Source organism: Embiotoca jacksoni, unplaced genomic scaffold (genome assembly GCF_022577435.1).
Source record: "Embiotoca jacksoni isolate LCO1_2020_lvr unplaced genomic scaffold, fEmbJac1.0.p SCAF_6, whole genome shotgun sequence".
Classification (NCBI taxonomy): Eukaryota; Metazoa; Chordata; class Actinopteri; family Embiotocidae; genus Embiotoca; species Embiotoca jacksoni.
In genome coordinates, this window is record NW_027185414.1 from 17830541 (window position 1) to 17852808 (window position 22268).

Genomic DNA, 22268 nt, shown 5'->3' on the forward strand with positions numbered 1-22268 from the left:
GGGGCTATAACTCAGAAAATTAGATGTTTTACAGGAAGTCTCAATGAATCTGCGTCAGAGTGTTCCCGTTTTGTAATTGCAAACATGTTTTTCTGAAGGGACAGTGTTGGTGCCAGAGATTAATACTAGTGTCCCTCCCTGACACTGATCTAGAATTAACAAGATGACAAACAACCACACTGCAATTTAGAAAACTGTCAGGACGTACTTTGACATCGGTTTGAGTAATACATAATTTTACAAGTTGCTGTTGCAAGTTTTTAAAAGGTATGCTGTATGTCAAGAAAATGTGACTTAAATAATCATTGACCACCTTTATTGTACTGCACTCTTAAGTAGAAGGTTTTATTTCATATTTTTATGACTTTGTTGGAATCTTTTTTAGATTTGAAAAAAAAAATTGTTATCGGTTCATTTTTCTGAATCACTACAGTGAAATTAAAACTGTTATTATACATACATCATGTAAAAATTAATTATGTCATTGTTAAAAAAAAAATCACATTCTTTTGTATGACACTGAACTGCAATTTGATATAGCGTATTATAGGTACTTAATGTGAACTAACCTCCTGAAAACTGCTTATAAATACTAAAAATGTTCTAGTGTGAGTTGACATCAGTTTTTTTCCTGCAGCACGTACTTGCTGCTGTGAGTAGTCATCCTCACTACAAATGTAAATAGACATTCATTGAAGAGTCACAGAGCATTCATTGGCATTCAACTTTATGGAAACTGTCAAAACACAAACCACACTTAAATTTATTTCCAACAAAACCGGAAAGTCATGAACAGCAGCGAAACAACAATAAGAAAAACCTTTGAAATGAGAAAGGCTACAGGGAACAATCAGCGATGTTACCATGGTGATTATCAAACTTGCTGTTAGAATGTATAAATGTGAATTAACAGCTCCAACAATCAATGCCAGAGATGTTCATGCTTCTTCAAGCTCCACCAGCACACCATCACAATCTTTAGGATGAAGAAATATGACCGGTTTCCCGTGAGCACCTATTCCAGGCTCTGCCGACAGAGTTCTGATGTTCTTTGCTTTCAGGTCAACTATTGCAGCATTAATGTCGTCTACCTGCAACCAAGAGGAAAACTCTGTTACTTATTCACAGATCTTTAGTTAGTTTATTGCACACTTTATCATCTTTACCATAAAGTATGTACTTTAAATGCTGTCCTGCCAACTTGTGTCCAAAGCACATATAGGCCTGAGTGATTAAAGTAGGCTTTAAAATGTTCAGCTTTAACTCTCTCCTTCACTCAACTCACTCAACATGTTATGTTAGTCTTTAAGTAGCTTTACTGCCGTTAGAAAAACTTTGAGACCAGCTGGTGTTTTTGAATTTTTTAGCCCACACCAACAATTGTTTTTTTTTTTTTCCATAAATACTGACACTGTTTCTACTGTTAGTCAACTCCTGTACACATTTCTGTCCTGTACACATTTCTGTGATGTTTGTTACTTAATATATACATATAAGCTGAAGTGTGGTCAGAGTGCGCCGACCTCCACCACAGACACTTTTCTATGCGATGTATATAAATGTTACAATTGTGTTGGATCCGGCTCTCCTCTATTAAACTACTGTCCCAGAGGGCTGAATAATGACTCACAGTACATGGGTATCCAGAGGATTTCTGGTACTGAATGTAGACTATGGTATATTAGAATGGCCCATGTTTTCTCTCTATTGAACTTCACTGCCATCTCCTGGATTTTAAGATGCATGGCATTTAATAAGGCCAAATGCTCAATCTGGCAATGCTAATGAAAGTGAAAAATAATTTGTGGATCTGCCTCTGGTTCTGTGATTTGGATTGGCTTCAAAATTCAAAGTTCCTTGGCTTCAGCTAAACCTTCTGCCAAGTTTTAATGAAAATCAGACTGGAAGTTATTTTATAGTTATTCTAACATTAGACCATTCTGAAGGCAGACATTTTGATTAATCTTTCCCAGTAAGACAAGTGAAAATGGCTCACTTGCACACATTAATGGAGCAGAGCTTTCATTAATGTGTTAGTTACATGAATCACCCTCTCAATGTTCTGCATGATTATTGCGATAAAATATGATCGGAGGGTTAAACTGGGTCATACCCAACACTGACCTGGTCTACCTAACAGTGGGGCGTGCTATCAGTGTATTCTCACCTCAATACAGATGTGGTGCATCCCTCCAGACTTGTTCTTCTGTAAGAAGCCGGAGACGGGGCTCTTGTCCCCAAGAGGATGGACAAGCTCCAGCTTAGTGTTGCCAAGTTCGACAAACATTGTGTAGACGCCGAACTTGGGCAGCGGCACCTTGTCGGTCACTGTGGCCCCCAGCACATCCCGGTACAGAGCCATGGCCTTCTCCATGTCAGGGACAGCGATGGCAATGTGGTTCAGCCTCCCCAGCTTCCACAGGGACCCAGGAACACCCTGATGGAGGTGTGCTGTGGTAGATTGTGCCCTCAGCAGAGTGACACGAGAACACCTGGAAAGACCTGTGGCTGAATACACAAATTAAAACAGTGAGGTGAGTTGTAGCTGTTGTTTTAAAGCACTAGTCCTCAATAAGAGTTTTTACATAAAGTTTCCCCTTGAGCAGATACAACATTATACAGTATATTCTGAACCAGCTTGTTCAGTTAAACTTAATGTTTACAAATTGATTTTCAGATGCATTATGCATAATTTACACACACGGGACTGTAAAACAAACGCATGTGCGGTTTGATCAATGTTTGTCTAAAGCACGAGTTTAATGACTGATGAACATACAGCAGATCTCTGATCAAACACTCCATTTGTACCTCATGCTTTTGCAGAAACACAGCTGTGACACTCGTCTAAGTCTCCGTTTTAAGTTCGTTGGGACTTTTATCATTTCAAATTTGAGTACAAGAAAAGATCTGTATATCAGGTAAATATAGGACCGTGATCGAACTGAACCGCATACGGTAAGGCGATCTTTGCATGCCTCCAGATCAAACTAACGCACTTTGTTTTGCAAACACTTTTTAAACACAAACACAAAACAAGTACCATGTACACAAACGCTGCGATAAGACAAACTCATGCTGTCACGTGGACTGTTGTCATGTTATGTTCAACAGCACAACAAATACGAGGAAGACCATATTTATATTCACGGGGAATACAGCACAGAAAAACGTACATTTTGTCGTTTCATGATTATTTACACAAACGAACCTGCAACCTTCAGCACGGCGGACGCCATTTTGCACCTCGGAACCAAAGTCCAGCGGCGGAAGCGTTTCTCGGTGAGCATGTTTACCTGCGACACAGACGGTCCTACATGTGGACACAGCCATGGCTAGCGGAGATGTGTGGAGTGTGCTGGAGAAGTGTGTAAAGAAAATAAATGCCAACACAGCGCAGCCGGAGAACTTTCTGAGGTAAGTGTTTGTTATCTGCGTGTGTGTGTGTTGTTGAAAAAGCCGTTACGTGTTTGTAGAAAAGAGGTTTAAGCAGCTAGCCGTCAGCTAAAGCTAACTGCTCAACTCGTAGCGTCAGCATAGCCTCAAGTATTAAATGGTAGCACGGTGTCACAGCAATCAGTGAACCACATAAGGAGGGTTTGTCAGCATAGTTATTGTTTGCAGAGTTTCGGTCACTCCAATGTAGAACATCTTGCATTTTTCTAGTAATGAGAACCACAGGAGTTTCAGAAAATCCAACTAGAAACAGTCTATATAATGGCATCAAATACTGTTTGTTGAGGATGATGTGATTATTGCAAGAGAACCAGCTGCTGTAATACACCAAATGTTAGTGTAACCGAAGAACATTTAAATCTGAAGGTATGGAGCTATATTCTTTATTTGCTCACCAGTCAGTGTCACAAAACCTTCCAGATAAGACTGCCTGGACTCAAGTTAGATTTAAACTAGGAAAACACGATGTATTATATGTATGAATGCAAACTAATATAGTGGTTGTGTACATAAATATGAATGTTAAGTTTTGTTTGCAAAGATGGTTTCAGCCAGCTGGGCAGGAATCATCACAGGAAAGGCCCAGAACCTGCCTCTGAAAGAAACTCATTTAATATGAATTAGTAATAGAAAAAAACAAACCCATATTATTCTCCATGAATCGTGTTTTCAATCTATCAATCTCCGTATCTTTATACTGTTGTGTTGAGTACTTGCACTTACCTGAGCATTGATGATTGTAATCCTCGAACCTGATCCCAGCTTCATGGGTGTCTTTCGGACAAACACAACTGAAAGAAATATCCATGTGCTTTTAATAATGCATCATGTCTGCCTCACTGATTGTTTTTTCACCTTTGCAGCCTTCAAGATGGAGTGGCAGCAGACTTTACCTCCCTCACTAAGACCCTGTATGACCTCCACAAAGCTCAGGAACCTGCAGATTATCACGGCAGCCCGTTGGCTCAGCTGGTCGTGGAAAACTTTGATGAAGAGCAAATTTGGCAGGAGCTGGAGCTGCAGAACAACGCTGTGCTGAAACACTTTGAAAATGCCATCGACGGGGCTTTGTCAGATGAGACGTTGACTGTGCTGTTAGAGGAGGAGGAGGAGGAGGAGGAAGAAGAGAGCAATCAAGAGGAAGAAGGAGGTGCAGATGATGAAAATGTTGACGAGGACCAAGAGGAGGAAACACCCAGCCAGTCCAAGAAAATGGCTGCAGAGGAAGAGGCACATGATTACTCAAACGAGGACTCAGATTTAGATTTTGATGTGGATGCTCTGGAGAACCGAGAGAAACAGAAGAAAATGATTTGCAAAAAAGGCTCCAAAACAAAAGTGGTTCCCTCTGCGGTTGACGATAAGTTCTTCAAACTGTCGGAGATGGAGTCGTTTCTTGATGACATGGACAAGCGGGAGGGAAAAGGGCATGAAGATGAAGATGGCATAGACCTTTTTCAGGACCTGGCCTCTGATGAGGATGATGATCTTGACTTAGATCAAATAATTTCTTCCAAAAAACAAAAGAAAAAGACCGTATGTATTTTATCACAAATTTTCACTCATTTTATCGAATCCTGATGTCACAAAATACAGGAAATATATTGATTGTTGTTTATATTGACAGATGAAGAGCTCCAGGAATCTGAAGTACAAGGACTTCTTTGATGCTGTGGATAGTGAAGCAGCTAAAACAGATGACCAGTCAGATGGAGAGGATGACAGCCAGGAAGAAGGTGAAGAAGAAATAGAGGACGAGGAGAATGATTATGATGGTGAAGAGGAGGGTGATGATGAGTAAGTGTGATCAACGCTGCGTAATGTTTATAATTAGGTGTGGGAGAAGCATGATTGGCTGATTCCAGGTTGTGTCCACTCTTCACCAGGGAGGAGGAGAGAAGTCAGTCCAAAGCATCGCATAAGAAAGTGACCTTTAACGTCTTGGGGGATGAGGACAGCGAGGGAGAGGACATGGAGGACATCTTTGGAGGGAAAGCTCCAAGTTCAGCAAAGTCCGAATCAAAGTCGTCATTTGAGAAACGACAGGAAAAGGTAACTAGTAATTGTTCTGTTGAACAAAATCACAGTATGGGTGTCAGCAAACAAGTTCATCCATTAAACAAGGTTAAACCAGGCTTTGCTACGCTGTTTATCAATCAAGTAAACAAATGCACACTCCCGGTGAATTACTTTGATGTGAATGCAGTATTTGTACTATTTATAAAATCCTGAGTGTTTCAGGCATCGAACACAACGTTGTTCTGCAAAAGCAATGACTTTTTGTCATTCATACGTGGGTGACTTTGACAGTAATTTTTCACATTGTGCCCTTGTGTACTAAACTGAAACTGTATTAAAATGATATGCAGAAGAGATCATGAAGGAGATCATTAAGAAGTCTGTACAAAATACACATTTCTCTCTCTCTTTGTTTTTAATATTCTGTTGCTGCAGTCTTATGTGATTTTTTTTGCCAGACGGAAATGTTACTTGGTCTGACTTTGCAAGAGAGAGAAGAGGAAAACATGTTAAATTGTCAGCAGATTTACATACAGGGGTCCATGTCTGAAAAGGACTTGAGAGGTATTGGAAGTCATTGATCTGTCTCTCAAACTGGACTTGATGTGTTTCACGTGTCATCAGTACCTGCAGCAGCACCCCCCACCAATGTAACTATGACATGTTGTTTTAGCATAGGGATGATTTTAGGTCACTAATAGCATCGGTTTCATCCTATTGTTGTTCTGACCTGCAGATGTCAGAGAAGATCGAGGAGCTGGAGAAAGCATCTCTAGCAGAGAAGCCCTGGCAGCTGTCCGGAGAAGCGACGGCGCAGACCCGTCCGGAGAACAGCATGCTGGAGGAAGTTGTGGAGTTCGAGCAGACCTCCAGGATGGGTGAGGGACTCCTCTGTGTTTGTGTGCTGCACTCACATAATGGCAACTCACGGTGTTATTTTTGATTAATGCAGTTATTCACACCAGCTGGATGTTTATGTTATTGAAGCTCAAACCAGACAACAAGATTGTAGTTTTGTTTTTTAGCCCCTGCTGTCACTGAGGAGACCACACTACAGCTTGAAGACATCATCAAACAGAGAATTAAAGACCAGGTTAGTCATAAAAATGGGTTTTATATTGTCAGAAAGAAATATCAGGTGGTTTTTTTGCTGCTGTTGTTTGTTTTGTTTTTTTCATTGGTGTCTGATTTATAACTCAGTGCATCTCACTTGTCTTTCTGGAAGGCATTTGATGATGTGGTCCGTAAGGAGAAACCTAAAGAGGAGGTGTTCGAGTACAAGAAAAGGTTAACTTTGGACCACGAGAAGAGCAAGCAGAGTCTAGCAGAAGTCTACGAGCAAGAGTTCCTCAAGCAAACTCAGGTTTGTCTTGCATCTTGTTTTCTTTGACAATCTAATACATATGAACATATAATACATCCATTGTTTTGTACGTTTTTTTGTTGTTTCTTATTTCAGCAAAAGACAGAGGAAGAGGAGAACTCAGCCCATGTAGAAATTCAAAAACTCATGGACACACTCTTCCTAAAGTTGGATGCTCTCTCCAACTTCCACTTCACACCTAAACCAGTGAGTTTCACCTGAAAGCAGTAACTGGAAGTTGTCAGATACACTAAAAAGTATTGAAATTAACCCTTTGAAAGATAGTTTCAAAAGGCAGTAAGACAATATATACCATGCCATTTTCTCCCAAAGCATGTTTTATGTAAATGGTGGAACTTCATTAATGTGGAAGTGTGTTGAATGATAAATGTGAACTGATAATTTGAACGTGTTCTTGAGTAAATTATGTACTCTAACAGGGAGCCAATCAGTACACTTAGTAAATAATGACTCTCATTCATGCTGCCCTGCTCTTGTCCACAGCCTGTTCCTGAGGTCAAAGTGGTGTCCAACTTACCGTCCATTACGATGGAGGAGGTGGCTCCAGTCAGCACTAGTGATGCTACGCTGCTCGCACCGGAAGAAGTCAAGGTTCGTTATCAGTCCGTGTACACATTTATTTTGATACTGGTATATTTAGTTACACAGTGTGTCGAATAATAATACTTCTCCCCCTCTAACTGAAGGACAAGAACAAAGCAGGAGATGTACTTGGTGATACTGAGAAGTCGTCGACAGACAAGAAGCGTGAGAGACGTCACAAAAAGCAGGTGAAGCGTCTGAAGATCAAGGAGAAAGAGAAGAGAGAGAAACTTAAAGCGGCCAGTTCAACTGGGGAGAACAAAAAGCCATCAAAGGCTGAAGTCGCAGAAAACCTGAAGAAACTCATAAAAGGAGGCAAAGCCACGGTAGTCAAGGTGAGTGCTGACTTCACTTTGCTCACATCACTTTGCATTCAGAGCCTGTCAAAGTTCTCAGTTGTAAACATTTGGAGTTAGACGATAAAACAGGAGAACAACACTGGATGTACGAACACTGACTGTGTCTGAAATGAAGTCCCATAATTGAAAGACTGAAGTAAATTACTGTACTTTGGAAAAGTACTTAACACTTTGTGTTTTTACATTTTATGCGTCATTAAGCTTTTCTACATGTCAGAAGAAATATTGTACCTTTACAGAGCCACATTTGATTGCCATCGTTACTTGTTACTTTAATGATCAAACACAAAACATATGAAAACTTTTAAAAATATGAAGCAGTTACAGATTAAACATCCCACAAGTTTATATGAAATAGTTCTAATTAGCTCCCTTTCAACCAGAAAACATTGAAATGTTTCACTGATAGCAGCCTGTTAACTTTTGAATAAAATTAGATAACAATACTTCTGTACTATTGTTTAAACGAGTTAAGTTAAGAGACAGAACTTCTTCCAGGCCCGAGTGAATCAAAAAAATGCTTCGATGAATCAAAGAACAGTCAGTTTAAGGGGTGCTGCTGCGTTGTGGGTCATTTGAAGCAGTCAGACGGATTGCTCACACACCTTTTAATGCCAATGTTAACATTACAATCACTGTTCGATAATACTGTGTATATTACAGAGTTGACTGTATTTTATACTCTGTTCATTGGTTTCAGGACGGGGGGAAAGACAAGGCTCTGCGCTCCTCTCAAGCCTTCTTCTCTCAGCTGCAGGACCAGGTCAAAAGTCAGATCAAAAGTGCGAAGGACCCGTCTTCAAAGAAGAAGAAAAGCAAAGAGGTTTCTGTCAGCAAACTTAAATTGTAATAACTGTGATAGCTCGTGGTTGACAATTGACTTTTCATTGTACAGATTTTTTTTATGAGTAAGCTGCAATATATTCAATCTGAAAGTCCTTGTAAAGTGTTTCCATTTTCATTAAAATTGATCAAATGCCCAGATGTGTAGCTGTTGGTTCAGCAATAAGAAGATTATTTACAACCTTTCTCAAGTATTTATTCACAGGAAAATATCAGAGCACCTCAGACTGTGCTTGTCTGAAGACACGCAGTTGCTCATAACACCGGTGGTATCTTTATTTTTCTTTAGAAAATCCTATACAACAAGGCTGCAGTTGTAAAATAAACGATGAGTAAAACCTGCCTCAGGAACTCCATAGTAGGACCAAAAGGGCTGAGATAATTTGCAAGAAGGGCCGACCAACCCCTGTCTCAGAAACAATCTCAAATCAAACCCATTCTACATGGTCATGATTATGATTCATTGTTTGGAGTCGTGACATCAGCTGCTCAATTACGCCCCTTTTCTAATTGTAAATCACAGAACAAGAGAGGTAATGAAATGCTGTGTGACTTCAACCTGTAACAGGTGATTTTAGGTTTCAAACATCTCAATCTGGTACTGAGATGGCAAAGTTGTCACAACTTGTGTTAATGTACTAAGTTACCACCACCGCTGTCGACTCTGTATACTGCCAGCTAATTTAAACTCTATTGTTTGTGTAATGTTTGGCATGTTGAAAAACTGTAACAAAAAGTAGAGTATTTTCTTCCAAATTTTAATAAAGTAAAGATGCAAAAACAATAATACTATTTATAATAATAATAATACAAGTTATAAGTCGGATTACTTACAAACGTGTGTGACTCAGTGTACTTGGGACACACCTGTGGTTCATTCCTGTTTGACACAAAGACCCCGCCCCCTGGTGGTAAAAGCCCTTATGACGTCACCGGAGATCATAGCGGAAGTGAACCAGGCGACGAAACACTGACATAAACCCAAATAAGTTGGTGTGTACGCCCGACTAATATTTTACAGGTGAGTTTCCGTCACTTTACTACGAACCGGTCGCTCTGAAACGGTCCTTTCCTTCAGGGTGTTTGGTGAGTCCGCTGTTGTTTTGCTCGCGGTGAGCGACAGCTCGGCAGCTAGCGCTAACGATGACAACAGACGACCGCTAACAACGCAAGAGGCTCACGGTCACGTTTAACAACACGGACACAGCGTTTTGGGTTTCTGTACATTTATACCGATATTATTGTGGAGAAGTAAGTCGATGAATAAGCAGTGGTAACGTTTAAAGGAGCACGGCAGCTCCTTGTTAGCCGTCCGCGGCGTCAGGCTGATAGCTAGCTGTTTTGAGCTGCTACACGATGATTGCTACGTTAGTTTTCGTTGACGACATAACTTCCTGTGTAGTTATTGCTTTGTTTACCTTTGCGTTGTGTTTGTTTGGAGGAAATGTGCGATGTCATTCTGCTTGGTCATGCTCACATGATGAAGTCAGGTGGGGGTTGACGGACTGCAGGCTGGCCTTGGTTGCGTGTTTCCGTGTGGATTGAGCTTCTCTTTTCCTCTCCTGTTCACAGATACTCTGCCATCATCAATCATGCTGGGAGGAGGATTCAAAGCAGAGAGGCTGAGAGTCAACCTACGACTGGTCATCAACCGGCTCAAACTCCTGGAGAAAAAGAAAAGTGAGTCCTGGCCTGAATAAATAAAACAACAACAACAACAACACCACGTCACACCTGATGAAGTGGATTCTTGTTTGCGATGCAATTTTATTTTTCTGTTCCCTTTTAGTAATGAAAGTTTACTTTTTCCCCACGAACATTTACAAATTACAAATGAAGCTGAGCTCGCTCAAAAAGCAAGGAAGGAGATCGCTGACTACTTGTCATCGGGAAAGGATGAGCGGGCGCGGATCCGTGTGGAGCACATCATTAGAGAGGACTATCTGGTAGAAGCCATGGAGATCCTGGAGCTTTACTGCGACCTGCTGCTGGCTCGCTTTGGTCTCATTCAATCCATGAAGTGAGTACCGAAGTCCTGACTGTACAGATGCTCTTGGATTATTGACAGTTGGGAATATGGGGCTTTTCTGTGGTTGTCACTTGCAAACACCGTTTCTGTTTCGATAATTAGGGAACTGGATCCTGGCTTACAGGAGGCGGTGTCCACCCTCATCTGGGCAGCACCTCGTCTCCAGTCAGAGGTGTCTGAACTAAAGATTGTAAGTTCTGTCTGAAAATAACATGGTTCTGGAAGCATTGCCAACAATGTCAAACAAATTCTGTCAATTTATATCCGTCAGGCTGGTTTCAACAGTCTTATCTCGAAATGCTTCTTTCAGGTCTCTGAACAGCTATGTGCAAAATATAGCAAGGAGTACGGCAAGCTATGCAGGACAAACCAGATTGGCACAGTCAACGACAGGGTAAGTCATTTTTTCCAGTGACTGCCCACAAGTCTGTTTAAGAATACATTAACTTTTTGCCAAGTAACTTCTTGAAGCATCTGATCAGCTATCTGATGTGTTTACAGCTGATGCACAAACTGAGTGTGGAAGCTCCTCCCAAGATCTTGGTGGAGCGCTACCTGATAGAGATCGCCAAGAACTATAATGTGCCGTATGAACCTGACGCCATGGTTCGGGTAAGCGTTTAGGAATCCATTGTTGTAAGTTATGTACTCTTGTTTTTTTTTACCCACTAACCATCATCTCCTGACAGCCCGAGGTCTGTACAGGAGAGGAGGCAGACCTGATCGATGTGGACACTGACAAGAAGTCTGGAGGCAGAGGAGGAGGAGGAGGAGGAGGTGGTGGAGGTGGAGGTTTCACTACTGCTATGCCCATGCCCATGCCCATGCCAATGCCCATGCCCATGCCCATGCCAATGCCCATGCCAACAGCTTTCAACTATCCAACTCCTAAAGGAGGGGTAAGGGAATCCTTTTAAAGACACCGTTCCTAATTCTTCAGTTGTGAGTTATGATTTTGGTGACAGAAGAGTTTAGAGTGCAGGAGAAGTGGGTGACATGGAGGAAATCTTCAATCAGGACATATATCATCACATCAACCAACTGTGGTTGTATATTTGTGATTATCGCTAAATCCTCAGATTTTAAACACACAGTACTTAAGTGACTTAAAATATATAGGACAATAACATCTTAAAAAAAAAAAAGAAGAAAAAAAAAAAAGAAAGTTAATCGGATGTATATACAGATTTTTATATCTGCTTTAAAGATTTCTGCTACCAGCACCTGACAACAGACATGAATGGAGTTTTGTTTTTAGTGCTCAAAGTGTCTGAAGATTACCTTTAAAAACTCAACAGCAACGTGTTTATTTTTTTTCTTCATGAACGATGTCTGTGTCACTGAAAATACGCACTACATGCTATTTATCTCAGGTTTCCAACCAGAGCTGATGTAGAGCGGTCTATAGAGTATCCTCTGTGCTTGTCTTTAATTTCTTTTCTTTTCTATTTAACATACCCTTAAACAAAATGCAGTAAGGCAAGACAAGCAGATTTGTAAAGTAAATATCAACAACAAGTTCATTCAAAGTGCTTTACATGAGACATAAAAGGCATCAAGCAGAAATGTAAAAGGAACCACAAGATTAAAAAAAAAACAGAAATAGAAATTAGAAAGAGTTAAAATTACAGTATAGTGTAAGAAACGAGGAATTAAAAGAATTAGAAAAAAATATTTAAAAAATATTCTGTATTTTTTATTATGAAAAACGATTTTGTTCCATTTTTTTAATTTATTGAAGCCCTTCACAATTACTTATTGTGATGAAAAGAGAGATTCAGTTTTACCAGTGATTATTTATTATGAACTGCAAATAATTGTTCTTTGTTATCCTGACTGTGTATGGAGTAAAAGCGAGAGAGGATTATACATTTACAGATATCTCCCTCAGACCTGGGCCTGATTATTGTTTCCCCCCCAGGAGCCGTTTAACGCGGTTGGAACCTACAACAACTTTTCGCACCCCATGGGAGGAGGGCAGCCCCCTCAGCTGCCCACTTCTCCCCCTACATACGAGTCTGTAAGTGACTGAACCCCCCCCCCCCCCATCCATGCCCCCTCTCTGTTCCCACAGATGGACAGACTGGACAGGACAGGGCACCACTCAGGGAAGAGCAGTTTATTTGGCTTGCTTCCAGTTTTGCCTGTCCTCCACACTTTTGCTCTATTTCTATTATAGAGCTCAGATTCTGCTTCATCCGCACGGATGTAGGTAGCATGAAGATCAAATCTGTAACCCACTAACTCCTGAATGACTTGATCATCTCTGAGAAGGACTTCAATGAGAAGATAAGAGTGTTAAGTCATTGAAAGAGAAAGCTTAGGCTAGCTAGGCATCTGTTTTTGTGTCGCGCACTAAAGGTGATGCATTCTCAGAAATACCCTGCAGTTTTCTCGTCTTGTCTTTTCTGACTGTTATTTCTGCATTATTGAAAGCTCTTGTTAATTCTTTGTCATCACTAACAAATATAATTTTATTTAAACATGAAGACGACGCTATCCCTAACTCGTTTTCGCTGTTTCAGATTGATGACTTCATTGACAAGCCTTCTTTTCCGTCCCAGGTTGCAGGTGAGTTCTGTCAGCAACACATCAAACAATTACACAGACAATATTGGATCATTTTGTTATCGTGAACAAACCCTTTCAAAAGATTGAATTCAACGGTTTGTTTGTCAATCTCGCAAAGCTTTTTAAGTTAATGTACCCATAAGTCCATTATTCCTCCTTAAGTCTTTAAAAACATGTCACAAAAATGGATATTTTGAAAATGGCTTTATAATATCCAAAAACTTGTGGATACTGTAGTTTTTAGCAAATAGTACTGAATAAGAGTCAACAGTAAATTAGGGGGTAAGTGTATTTGGAGGTAGATTTGGTGCTTTGGTGAATATTGACTGCAGCAGGACAGTGTATGTGGTGTGTATATGTGTATTAATTCAGTGCCCAGTGTTCATGCAGCTGTGTGGCTCAGTTGGGAGGAACAAGATCTATCAGACTTTGCTTTCTCAGACACTTTGTGGGATCTATTGGTTTTGGTCTTTTATGATGTTATTCTTTTTTTAACAAGAAGAATATGATCTTTGATGTTACATCATTTGTCCATATGTAAATGTGTCCATTGTGTGCTCTTTATGTTTTGGTACTGCTTGTGGGAAGCTCACCACCGGTTATTCTATAGCGGTTGCCATACATGGCGTTGCATAAATTGCGTACGTTGCTCTCCAGGTCCTGGCCCTTCGTCTCCACCATTTGACAACAACGCTCTCCCAGAGCTCCCGTCTGTTCCCGACACACTCCCCACGTCCTCCTTCGGCGGTCGCACCACCACTTCGGACGACATCGACTTTGACGATCTAACGCGGCGGTTTGAGGAGCTGAAGAAGAAGACCTAATTGCTTTAGGCCTGGTCTCCACACACACACACACACACACACACAGAGAGAGGCCTGTGTTGCCACCTACACAGCTCAGAAGCTCTGAATCAGATTTGGGTAGTGCTCCTCCCCCTTTCCAAGGTGAAGTAATTTTACATACATAATAAACATACATGTATTCTTACCTCAGTTATATACGTATGACCAGATTACTGAGGGTGTGGATGATAATGATCATTTCTGTTGGCAGTACTAGTGACATGTCTTAATTTCCCTCTATATGGCACAGTCTATAATTAATTTCTTGCATACAATCATGTGAGGGTTGACCTCTGTTCACTTCTTCTTGTCTGAGGTCCTCTTTGTGTGATAAATTATATTCTCAAATTTAGGTTTTAAGTGTTTCCTGGGGTTTTGTGTGTGACTAATATTTACAGTACATGCCTTGATTCTACTTTGCACATGCCGTGATCTTTGCCACTGTGTCACTCAGTCCTGTTGTAGACCAGTCAAACGAGCCAGACAGGCCGCCCCACAGGCCGCCCCACTTTGTTGGTGAGCAGGCATTCATGCTTAATGAAGTCACCATATCACCTCAGAGGCGAGGCTCCAGCACCCAGCAATGTTTTTCATAAAGGTATCGGGACAGATTGAAGCCATATTTTTCGTGTGTTTTGCAGTTTTATCGCTGTGGAATCGACATTTTTAAAACACACATTGCTTTTCAAGCTTCTAAAACTTCAAGTTATCAGAAAACGTGTGTGTGTGTTGTCCAAGAAAAGCTCATGGTGAAACATGTCAAACCTGTTCTGTTCATATGTTACAGGGGTGGTGGGACACGGATGTAAAGTAACACAAAAGTGTATGGATATCTGTAATATAATACGTTTACAGTATATAGACTTATGTCCACGAATGATTTAACTGTATAGCAAAAAGAGTTTAAAGCAGTGAGGTGTTCCAGATTTGACAAATCTGTTTTATATACAGGAACTCCAAATAAAGTTTTGTTTGCCCATTTTGAACGTCAGTTTTACCAAATACCTGCATTTTCTTACGATGTTGGAGATTTACAAGCAAAATCCTCATTGACAAAATTTGATTAGATGTAAATTTTGACCCATGAGATATTAGTTTTGTGTTGTCTCCTGTGATCGTGTGCATGGGTCTTACACTGTATGTGCACCACTGCATTTGCCTTAGCTATCATCTCTCATCAGAGGCCTTGCCAGTCTGTACTAGGATTTAGCATTTGTTATCCATCAAGACTGGAGACATGTTACCTGAATGAAGTACACTTTATACTTATTTGATTTACCTTATAACCAATTTTCTGAAAAAAAAAAAAAAAAACCCTGAGTTAAATTTACGTTTTGGTTGTAAAGAAGTCTGTACAGGCCGTAGAGATAGATGTTCTTCTATTTCCTGTGGAAAAATTGAGCGAGAGGGCTTTTGTTATGTAGATGTGCCGCGTTGCTGTAAACTAACCACACCCAGCTCTACTTGCACGGCAAATGGACAGTGGCCTCACGTAATCTCCGCAATCTCTGGAGGCACACTCGAAAGGTTTCCGGCAGGGTGATAGACGCAGTTTATTTATAGCTGTTGCAGGTGTTGGAGAAAGTAGATTATTACAGATTATTAACACTACAGAACTGTGATCTGATCACTGTCTTTTCTATGTTGGACTGTTCTTTCATGCTAAACCTTGAGACACAAAAATGGTGTCTGGTTGAAAAAAAAGAAAACAGGATCACCCCCCCCCCCCCCCAATGTATATTAAAATAACAATTTAATAAAAGACTACTTGGAACTGGAACACTTGTTCAAGTCTCCACAATATTTATCCATTTTTCTGGACTTGTTCCTGCTTCACGACCCTGTAATGTGTAGTGCTAACCAGAAGGGGGCCTCTGTGTTTAGGGAAAGCACTGACAAATGATTCAGTCAGTGACCTCAAGAGGATCCTTTTTTAATAGATGTAAAGAAAGATCTTTTCTTGAAGGTTAGCACTTCATGTTTCAGATGAGAAAAATCAGTTCCCGTCTCACTTTATGGATCCAGATCGTTTTGTCTTGACGGTCCAGTGTGAAACTTTGATCTTTCGTCTAAATCAGATCAATTAACATTTATTAACATCATTTTTAGTTGGTATAAGTTCCAGCAGCTAGAGGAGAACCTCCTCTGGGTTATAGGCCTGCAGGCTTTAGCCACTCATGAGTGGCTTTTTCTGAAAAAAAAACAAAAAAACCCGAGTTAAATTTACGCCTGCAGGCCTATAACTTGTTTTTAGCAATAACCAGAACTTCTGCTGAGTTTGTATCTGTCAATGTGTAATGCGCATTTAAAAAAAAAGAATCCTCACATCTACTGGCTGATGGGTGAGACTCTGAAAGCTGTGGGAGGAATTTTGGTTGTCGCAGTCCTCTTTGTGGACTCTTCTTTTCAGAACATCTTAAAATTGTTGTAAAAGCAGACGTCAGCGTTTGAGAAGAGAGTCCCTTTTACACAGTGCACCTTTGGATTTGGGTTTATATGCTCAGCCCCAGTGTTTGCTGCAGAGCGAATTTTCTGTGGGACAGCAAGACATTGTAAGCGAGAAAGTTCAACCTTTCTTTAAGCCAGGCAATAAGTACATTCAATCTACGCAGATTAGATGTCAGATATGTTTAGTATGAAGTGTTGGGCTTGTCGTTTTACTATAATTTAAGCCTACATTACATTGAAATAGAATTCATAGCCAGCAGTTTTGTTTGAGTCCCTATAGTAAGGCTCAGCAGCAAAAACAGGCTTTCTTCACATTACTGGCATTGAGCTGTTGTCAGTATTATAACAACTTCACCTCCTACTCAGTGGAGGAGTGAATAAGTCTATTGCTGCGGTGGGAATGTGGGTCAGGCTACACTACTGTGTCGCTGCATAAAACTGAAGGCTGCTGATACACAAGGAGATATGAGCTGTTTGTAGAAGCCAAAGCTGGAATATCTGTCTGTTTCTCTCAGGCATCTCAAAGATTGTTCCACTGAAATGACACATTATACTCAGAGGAAATAATCACAAGCTGGCTTTGTTGTTGGCTCTGAACAGCTGTGTTGAGAAGCTGTGATAGCTGGTTTCCTGGATCTGGTCACACCAGGCGAGGGTAACATCACCCGGTGAAGTAAGTCAAGTACTGCTTTTTCAGTAGCGAAGATAAATCGTTATTCTTGTTTGAATATCCCCATTTATCCATCTTTGTTCTTCATTATAGAGAATAATGTGATATATTTTGTTTTTAATTGATATATGTAATCATAGTGACAGTGATTGTTTCGCTAAATGAACTTTATATTTAGATAATTGGAGGTAAAATCATTATTTGATTATTATATGCCAGAGGTTTCTGGCTGCCATGTCCATCTAATTACTCACAACACACGATTCAGAATTCAACAAGCTGTTGGGCGCTCACCGAGCCTTGTTCATTGTTTAAATTGTGATAGCTACTCTATAGACTTTAAAACATGCATATAAAGAAAATTTTCAAATTTAGCTGCAGTAAAATATCACTTTGGAAGAACCTGATGAATTATGACTAACCGTACTGGTTATCGTGGCTTTTAGTGCATAATGCGTTTTGGTAAACTAAAATTTGTCCATGAAAGTGGTCAGTCTTCAGATGACTGGTAAGCTTGTAATTTAGTATTCATTTTAAAATATTCTGATTCACTGTTTTAACACTGTATGTCTTCAGCTTTTTTTTCCCTTTTTTTTTTAAATCAAGACACAGAGACTAAATATGATAAGATTTTAAAATGTGTTTATTTAAATTCACACACATACAAAGCGTATCAATCAATGAAACCAATGAATGAAGTCATTAATGATTATATGAAAGCACAGAAGGTCTAAGATAGAGCATTTAAAGCATCTGCAGACCTGATTGTATTCCCAAACCAAAAGCACAAACTTGAATGTAGTTAGGTCTCTTGCATAAATCATTTGGGGGAGGGAGGAAGGGGGGGGACACTGAATCTCCCAGAAGCAGACATAAGTGATGAAGAGGCCTGACCTGCACTTTCAGCTTGTATTACAGTGACAGAAGTGAAATGAAAGCAGTGATCAATTAAGCATTAGCTGCCATATGTACGATTACATAAAAGCACCTTCTGGCTCCTCCTCAACGGTTGATGGTCATGTACAATCGATGGGTGGCTGTCATTCACTGTGATGCATGCTGACAAGCTGAGGCTCTTAGGAGTCTTTGAATGCTGATCACATCAGTAGTTTTAAACTCGCTTACTGCAAATAATTCTGTACCAACTTAAAATAATGTAAGGTTTTATCAGTCTGGTGCAAAATAATATGAAATTCAGTGTTTCCCCAGTTTGATGACAAAGAAGAACTTTTTAAATGCAATTTACAATAACAGAGTAACATTAAAACCCCAAATCAACAACTGGAAAAACGAATAAAGAACAATCTATGTGCACATTTCTTTGCAGATTCTGCAGACTTTCTATGTATGTCAGTATAAACATCTATTGCATTCCTTATTGATTACATTTATTGGATCGAGGACAGCTTTTTTCTTTCAAGAGCTCATGATAAGTCTTACAGTTTTCAACATCTAAAAGCTTGAGTGCCTCTTGAATCTGTAAAATGATTGTTGATATTTTCCATTAACATCAGATGAACAGTGCATCTTCAAAAGCTGTCTAAGATAAGCAGATATTTTCTTCATATTCACCAATTATCATGGACACTTCAACATATAAGAACAGTATGTAGTTACCCGTTTACTATGACTCACCACTTCAAGAAACTTTCTCGGGCATTGGAAATTCTGTACACATAAAAAACAACGCAGTGTGTTACGCAATTTTATACTCAGAAAGTAAAACTCCCAATAAGTGCAAAGGAGTGTTTAAGAAGCGACGGTGCTGTGGATTGCGGCTGTGCCCATCAGAAGACATCTTCTGCTGCTAAATGCAGCGTCCTCACAGCGTGTCCTTGCCAGAGTACCGTCTACACTTGTCTCGTTGCTCTGTTAAGTGGAGAAGACATGGCAGTCAGACTCCCAGTACTTTACTTAAACAGAAGGAAGGGTGCACTGATACACTTAAGAGAGATAAGTCACTTGGAGGAGTGGAAAACTAAAAGGGTCACGAGTTTAAAGTTGTCAACAAATATGTTTTGCTGTGTGATAGGCATGATTACGTAAGAACTCTGCAGTCAACCTGAAATAAAACGGAAAGGATACCTTTGTATGCTTTATGAAATTTGAATAGGTAGTTTGGACTTCACAGTTTGTGTTTTAAATGAAATTTGAGGCAATTTTTTATTTAAAGGCTTTTTTTTCTATTCTGAGACGTCTTTGCTATTTTTTTTTTTCAGTTTTTGTTGTGCAAAGTATTTTATATTTTATGAAAGCTTCTTTGAAGTGAAAATATAAAAACAAAAATTTTGACGTAAAGAAAATGCATTCAAACCAGTGAATGTAGGGGGACCGTGTTACTGTTGATTCACTAAATGTTTTTGGCCACTTGGGGGCCGCATAAACAAGTTGTGTCTTTTTAAGTTGACATGGTTGTCGTGTTAGCAAACACTTGCTTATTTACACAGCCTCCAGTTTTGGAAAAATATTGTCACTCATTTGGAGTTGTCTTTGTGGCCACCTGATTAATATAAATCCAATATTCACTCCTTTGTGTTCTGTTTTGATCTGAGAGAAATTCCCTGCTCTTTAGCTACTAAATGCGCCACTATTTTCATTTACTCTTAGTTAACTGTGTCGGTCTGCTGTTTGGTGTTGAGTTTGCAGCATACAGTGGGTTTTTAGAGCATTTTTTTTTTTATTGAAAACAGCTGCCCAACCCATCAGGTAACACTGCTGACGGAGAGGTGAGAATAAACCAAAACAATGAGCCGAAGGACACTGAAACCATTGTTTTGCTGCTATGAGTGACGCCTTTCAAATGCAAGTAGTCATTTGATGTATTATTGATACCAAAATATGGATTACAGCAGCTTTAAGGATGGTGATTGACAGAAAAAACAATAGAAATGTTAAGCTAGCTGTACAAAAGCAATGACATTATTAAAGAAAGAAAAGCACTTATTACATATGAATAAGCGTATGAAAACGTGTTTAAAAAGAGCAAACGTGAGCACAGTACTTACAACATTTTACTAACAGCTAAGAGCCTGTACACTTAAACTCTGTCTGTTAACAGATGGGCTGCATGATCTTTCTCTTACCTGACAGCACTTGCTCAACTTCTTCACTTTCCTCCACAGCCACAGGTTTCAGCAGCAGGGCAAAAAACACAGCAATGCCTATCACCTGTGAATAAAAACATCTTTTATAAATGTCGTACTCAGAAATATGAAAACAGAGAAGAATCTTAAATTTTTTTTTTTTTTTTTAAAAAGCGCATTAATATTACAGAAAGTGAAATATGTTTATCAAGCACATTTTTCTATCGCTACTGTGACATGTTGGAAACAATACAGTTTTTTTGGGGGGGATGTCAAATGAATTGACTTTTGAAGAGGAATCATTGTTACATCTTTACCGACCTTGAGAGGCTGCAGAATAAAGATGCTCTGGAAGAGGGACATGCCCAGAGATATGACCCACTTGATGGACTTTTCTCTGCCGTACTCAAAACCGTACAACAGGGTGAAGAAAGTGGAAATTCCAGCGATGGACAGCAAGAGGAACCAACCCAGGAACACGCACCACCAGGGCAGCAAGCAGCCCACTGACCTCTTCTTCTTTTTCTTCGCGGGAAGAGGGCTGGGGTCAAGAAGAGGGAAGGAACGAGAAGAAAAGACAAGAACACACAAGATCTTCCTAGTAAATAAAAACAGTAACAGCTGTGCTCTAGACAGATATTTCTGTGTGAGTTGGACTGCTGACCAGTTGGCCAAGTGGATGCTGAAGACCATCTCAGCCTTGCGAACCATCACGTTGATGATGTTGAGGGCGTGCTGGTAATCTTCAGGACAGTTGAAGTTTTTCCCATCCAGCTTCTCCAGGCACATGTGGAGGTGACAGAGACCAGCCAGGACGAACTTACTGCTGTACACCCAGTGAGAGGTACTCTCACTCTCCCCTGTGACATGATTATACACACATCAGCATTTAATTACATTTCTCTGGGCAAGATGTCCAAGCCAGGGTGAGAGGTTTCTTTCTTTGAGAAGAAGGAGTGCAGATGGAAAATGATGTGTCTAAAACTCCGGCTGCTGATGATAAACTATAGAGCACCACATCTGCAACTACTGATTCTTCCCTTACAAATGTACAATTATAAATGGTACTATTGTTTGAACTTTTTCCAAAAACTGCATTGCACAATTTTAGGAATTAAAAGTATATTTTTGTGACCCATTTTTTAAAATGTATGTCTTCAACAAATAACCATTGAAGGCAAAGAACAGACTGAGGATGTTGGAGAGAGTTGAGGGTTTTTCAATGCTAATTTGTCTGCCGGTTTAACTAAAGCAGCACCTGACTGTCTTATTCATCCACTTGCTGCATCTTATCCCTTCTGTTGTGGTTATTTATTCTTTTATGCAATGTAAATTAATTTGAGTGTTTTTTAAAAAATTTGTATTCTGTATTTTTTTCTTGTACTAACTAACTAAAACTAATGTGTTTAATGTTTTCTATTGTTCTGTTAGAAAATAATTACCTTGCATACGCTGGATCAATTCATTCACATGGTCAAAGGCAGGCCAGAGGTCAACAGTGGAAATCAGACTGTTTATCTCGGGCATCTTGTTTCTCGGACACATGCCTATCTGAGAAATGACCTCCTCTGTATCCTGTAGAATGGAAGAACACCAAATTATAAATATCCATTCGATCAACTACATAAAAAAGTAAACACAATCCATGCAAAATAAACTCAATGCAAAACTTGTTTCTGGTCTTATAAGGTCAGTGATGAATCAAACATGTGTCAGATACACCCGAGACAGATAACATAAAGCACACCTTCAGAAAAGACGGTATTGTAACTGCGAGGGGTTTCAAGTTCTCTTGGTCATTGTCTTTTGTAGATTTTGAAACGATGCGAGGTCGGATGCTGCGAAAGATGGTGATGATGAGGATGTTGATTGGGAACATGAGGAGACCACACTCCACCCCCACGATGATCTCCTGCCAGGTGATCTGCAATGAACCTGGATGAACAAGCACACTGTGTCGTTGAGCAGCAAAAACATTA

At 39.9% G+C, this 22268-nt stretch overlaps 3 protein-coding genes across 5 annotated transcripts; 2 read left to right on the top strand and 1 right to left on the bottom strand.

Moving 5' to 3' along the window:
- Positions 1-710: 710 nt before the first annotated feature.
- Positions 711-4395, bottom strand: mcee (methylmalonyl CoA epimerase). Of its 3 annotated transcripts, none has more exons than XM_069174274.1 (4): positions 4180-4395; positions 3177-3296; positions 2168-2508; positions 711-1091 (listed from the first exon to the last, which is right to left on the bottom strand). In XM_069174274.1, exons 1-4 carry the CDS (start codon positions 4262-4264, stop codon positions 939-941), a joined length of 699 nt encoding a protein of 232 aa, XP_069030375.1. In that variant the 5' UTR covers positions 4265-4395; the 3' UTR covers positions 711-938. The 3 variants fall into 3 exon arrangements, with proteins under 3 accessions (XP_069030375.1, XP_069030377.1, XP_069030376.1); XM_069174276.1 differs by having other exon boundaries at positions 3212-3296; positions 4180-4250; XM_069174275.1 differs by having other exon boundaries at positions 3177-3358; positions 4180-4202.
- Positions 3265-8780, top strand: mphosph10 (M-phase phosphoprotein 10 (U3 small nucleolar ribonucleoprotein)). Its single transcript, XM_069174272.1, has 11 exons — positions 3265-3417; positions 4320-4992; positions 5084-5253; positions 5343-5508; positions 6212-6353; positions 6501-6568; positions 6701-6838; positions 6935-7045; positions 7343-7450; positions 7546-7776; positions 8501-8780. Exons 1-11 carry the CDS (start codon positions 3332-3334, stop codon positions 8648-8650), a joined length of 2043 nt encoding a protein of 680 aa, XP_069030373.1. The 5' UTR covers positions 3265-3331; the 3' UTR covers positions 8651-8780.
- A 1455-nt stretch (positions 8781-10235) lies between these two features.
- Positions 10236-15079, top strand: ist1 (IST1 factor associated with ESCRT-III). The gene is made up of 9 exons (XM_069174273.1): positions 10236-10323; positions 10483-10663; positions 10775-10862; positions 10983-11066; positions 11174-11284; positions 11362-11571; positions 12594-12692; positions 13198-13243; positions 13901-15079. Exons 1-9 carry the CDS (start codon positions 10236-10238, stop codon positions 14065-14067), a joined length of 1074 nt encoding a protein of 357 aa, XP_069030374.1. The 3' UTR covers positions 14068-15079.
- Positions 15080-22268: the final 7189 nt, after the last annotated feature.

Coding starts and splice junctions, on each gene's coding strand:
- mphosph10 (XM_069174272.1), top strand. CDS start 3,332: ATGGCTAGCGGAGATGTGTGGAGTGTGCTGGAGAAGTGTGTAAAGAAA. Junction 4,993..5,083: donor AAAAACAAAAGAAAAAGACC/GTATGTATTTTA, acceptor TTATATTGACAG/ATGAAGAGCTCCAGGAATCT. Junction 6,354..6,500: donor CGAGCAGACCTCCAGGATGG/GTGAGGGACTCC, acceptor TTTGTTTTTTAG/CCCCTGCTGTCACTGAGGAG.
- mcee (XM_069174274.1), bottom strand. CDS start 4,264: ATGGATATTTCTTTCAGTTGTGTTTGTCCGAAAGACACCCATGAAGCT. Junction 3,297..4,179: donor TTACAATCATCAATGCTCAG/GTAAGTGCAAGT, acceptor TCTGTGTCGCAG/GTAAACATGCTCACCGAGAA. Junction 1,092..2,167: donor TGCACCACATCTGTATTGAG/GTGAGAATACAC, acceptor TCTTGGTTGCAG/GTAGACGACATTAATGCTGC.
- ist1 (XM_069174273.1), top strand. CDS start 10,236: ATGCTGGGAGGAGGATTCAAAGCAGAGAGGCTGAGAGTCAACCTACGA. Junction 10,324..10,482: donor ACTCCTGGAGAAAAAGAAAA/GTGAGTCCTGGC, acceptor TTACAAATGAAG/CTGAGCTCGCTCAAAAAGCA. Junction 11,285..11,361: donor AACCTGACGCCATGGTTCGG/GTAAGCGTTTAG, acceptor ATCTCCTGACAG/CCCGAGGTCTGTACAGGAGA.